Source organism: Austrofundulus limnaeus, unplaced genomic scaffold (genome assembly GCF_001266775.1).
Source record: "Austrofundulus limnaeus strain Quisiro unplaced genomic scaffold, Austrofundulus_limnaeus-1.0 Scaffold1482, whole genome shotgun sequence".
In the NCBI taxonomy this organism is placed as follows: Eukaryota; Metazoa; Chordata; class Actinopteri; order Cyprinodontiformes; family Rivulidae; genus Austrofundulus; species Austrofundulus limnaeus.
In genome coordinates, this window is record NW_013953884.1 from 47,597 (window position 1) to 51,319 (window position 3,723).

The 3,723-nt window shown below is 41.6% G+C and overlaps 1 protein-coding gene across 3 annotated transcripts in view; it reads right to left on the reverse strand.

Annotated features, from left to right (window-relative positions):
* The window catches only part of map3k7 (mitogen-activated protein kinase kinase kinase 7), a gene marked incomplete at its 5' end in the record, with an annotated part of 48,226 nt that overhangs the window by 42,933 nt on the left and 1,570 nt on the right, over window positions 1-3,723 (reverse strand). For all 3 annotated transcript variants that reach the window (XM_014032570.1, XM_014032571.1, XM_014032569.1), the window contains 1 exon segment: window positions 1,780-1,918. In XM_014032570.1, coding sequence (XP_013888024.1) covers window positions 1,780-1,918 — 139 coding nt within the window.

The following is a 3,723-nucleotide window of genomic DNA, read 5'->3' on the forward strand; positions in this document are numbered from 1 at the left end:
TTTTATACTGTTAACGACTTCAAACAGGTGCCATTAATACAGGTAATGAGTGGGGGAAAGAGGAGCCTCTTAAAAAAGAAGTTACAGGTCTGTGACMGCCAGAAATCTTGCTTGTTTGTAGGTGACCAAATACTTATTTTCCACCATTATTTGCAAAAAAATACTTTAAAAGTCAGACAAAATGATTTTCTCAAATTTTTTTTCACATTTTGTCTCTCATAGTTGAGGTCTACCTATGATGTCAATTACAGGCCTCTCTCATCTTTTTAAGTGGGAGAACTTGCACAATTGGTGACTGACTAAATACTTATTTTCCCCACTGTATGTCTCTCTGTTTCACTCACACACACAGAAGAAAGGACAAGAATACCTCAACAATAAAGGCTTTCCTCTCCGATTCACTCTCGATAGTCTTGATTGCAACATCTTTGCCTTTCCATTTGGCTTTGCAGACAACTCCAAAAGCTCCTCTCCCGACCACCTTCAAACAAAAAGCTTTTTACTTATCAGAACAACCTGTCAGCACAGCTGTGGCTCATCGTGGTCCTTTGAACAAGACACTACTAACCTCTTCAACTTCAATATCCTCATAAATGATTTCTTCGAATGGATATCCGGGTGGTGTTTCCAGCATTTCGGAAGACGGTAATGTTTGAGACATTACTAGCTCAAGTCAGCTAGGAACTAACTCTGAGGAAAAGAGAATGTCAGAAAAAACGTTATGTCTATTCACAAACTAAGCTGTAGTTTAAGCTTTAACACAGAAATAGCGGCACAAAATGTATTAAGCATGTCATTAATAAATAGAATGGTTAATTAGCCTAATACATGAATTCACCACTTTGGATTCTTTTTCCTGCACTTTACTTTGCGAGCTGTCAAACTCGGTAAAGCGATGTTTTTGTTTTGTTTTTTTCCTGAAGGCTAACCAGCTGAGCTAACCTGAACTCTTCGTGGAAAGCTGAAAACTCGCTGTGCATGTTCTAAACTGATTTACAAGCATCGGTGCAGCAATTTTCTGTTTTAATCAGTTCCACGTTTACCACAGAGGAGTTTCAAACAAGAGAACTTAAAGAAGGCCCAGGCCAGAGGGGCTGAGCTAACCAGCTTACGTTTAGCTTCTTAGCCTGGTTGCTGACTCTGGCTACCCGGACTTTTGAGCTTCGACAATCCACCCCCCGCGCTGCTTCTGTGGACATGAGGAGATTTTCTACTATTCCTGTACGGGAAGCCGTAGAATAACATCCATGTTTARAAAACGTCTCTTCCCATCCACCGGACAGACAGACATAACTTTTCCCAACTTGTCTAGCTGACTTCGGACTGTTTTCCTCCGCAGCTCTTCCAAGACGTGCTCCTCAAAATTCCGTCCCTCTAGGAAATGTGTGCTCCTCACAATTCCGTCCCCCTGAAAATGATGCTGGAGATGTTTGTCGTTTAACAGCCCGGATAAGGTTTGTTNAAAAGTTCAAGGGGTATGAATACTTTTGCAAACCACTGTATGTGGTGGGGGGGTGGGGGTAAAAAGTTGTCCCGGTGTGTTGTGACGCAAGGAGTGGAAGACTCGAAGCTGTGAACTGAATGACACAATTTTCATCATGCAACTACTGCAACAATGAGAGCCGATTTTGGTCGTGCTGTGTACGAACCCACTAGAGGCTTTAAGGCAGCTGGTAGGACCACGCACCACTGGAGCACCTGCCCCACAATATGACTGTGCATGCCAGTGATGATGAGGAAATGTGAGACAGGAGTGTGTGGTGAGGAGGAGGAACATACTTGGGTGGCTTGAGGTCCCTGTGAATGAGAGCCTTTGGTTTCATGCCGTGGAGATAGGCCACCCCCTGGGAACACTGTAAACACCAGCTCATGGCATGGGAAGCAGTGTAATAAGGGAGGGGCTCAGCACCATGCAGCACTGTGGACAAGAGAACACAGTCACAGACACATTACTTACAAAAACATAACAATATACATATGTGCACCATTAACATAACAAGAACTGAGTCTACATGGCTGAAAAAATGCTTGAGTGTCATCAACGCCACAAACAGTTTCCAGAGTAGCTGGGATGGACAATCAGTAATATTGAAAGTGTTAGCAAGTGTGAGCTCCTCAAGTTGTTCCAATGTCAAACAGATATTTTCTGCTTTAACATCACCTGCCCCTGAAGAAAAAAGGGAAATTATATTTTTGCTTGTCTGTGTGTGTCTGTCTGTCTGCTAGCAAATACCTTACAAACCACAAGACAGATTTGCATCATCAGGCACACATCTAGAATTAACTAACTTTTGAAGGCAGTCCAGTTCATGTTGGCTGGCACAGCCAATTGGTATTAACCAACAATAAAGTGGCTTTAACCCAGTAAGTTTGAAAAATATTGAGCCAAGATGTTGTAGCAGCTGAGAGTCAGCCTTAACACATATACACCGAGCACTAGTACAGTTCCCTAAATCTTGCAACATTGCAAGAGATCGTGCAAACATTTTATCAAGGTTTGCACAAAATGTCAACAAATCTGAAATTCTTTACACATTCTTCTTTCAGCTGTTTCCTTTTCAGGGGTTGTCACAGCCAGCAGAGCTGGACCTGCCATTAAGCGAATTATGTAGCTGCTTAGGACCCCCAAATGTATAGGTCCGGCCCTGACAGCCAGTCACCCATCTGCATCTCACTCTGTCCTTACTTCAACTACCTCCATGTCCTCTCTCTCTCTCTCCTCTTCTTCTCCTCTTTGGCCTCTGTCTTTTTCCTGGAGGCTGCATTTCTAACATCCTTCTACAATATGACCACTGTCCCTCACTTCACATGTCCAAACCATCTCAGTCCGGTCTCTCTAACTTTATCTCCCAGTTGTTCAAACTGTGCTGTACCTTTGATGATCTCCTTCCTAGGGATGGGTACCAAATACGATACTTTGTAAGTAAAGACCAAATTCTGTCGGTACTACCGAGAACCTATTCACGTAACATCAAATGGTACCATGTTGTGGTAACTAAATGCATCATTGTGACCGTATTGGCTTAAGAGTGGTGAGTTTTCCATGATTGTCCTGAACACAGCATCGCGCAAGAGCGTAATGACGTCAGCAGCTGCTGGTTCAGTAAACAGAGTTCAGTCTGAACGTAGCTTGAAAACCTCACAGCTCCTGGAGTAAAACTCGTTGAACAGACCGCCTCTGAATTATCTGGTGGATTAATTATCTTGTGAACATGATGTTTGCTTGYTCAAAGTAAATAAAGTACCGCCACTTTCATTATTTCATCCTCCATTAAACAGAGACCAACAGAGGAAAACAACAGAGGTGCTTCCTGACAGTCCAAACACGTCTGACCTAAAAGAGCACAAGCAGCTAACTTGAAGTGTTGGTGCGTTTTGGATGCTCAAAACATAGCTTGAATACATTTTATTTATTTCAACTCCATCCTCTTTTGCTTATTTGATTTAAATTTATTTGCCTTCCGTGGACCTCCATCACACAATTTTTCTAGCGGGGAAATGACATCAACAGAAATACGTGGAGCTGGATTTTAATTTGTGCAATAAGACAAAACAGTCTTGTTGTTTTCAAGAGTTTTCACTTTGAAGAAGTTTGTTATCAACTGATGTTACAATACATAGAGTTGGGTGTTTTCTTGATTTTTTATTTTATTTTATATATTGAGAAATATGTTAAATAAAAAAAAGTTTATTATTAAAAAAAAAACAACACACACAAAGTAC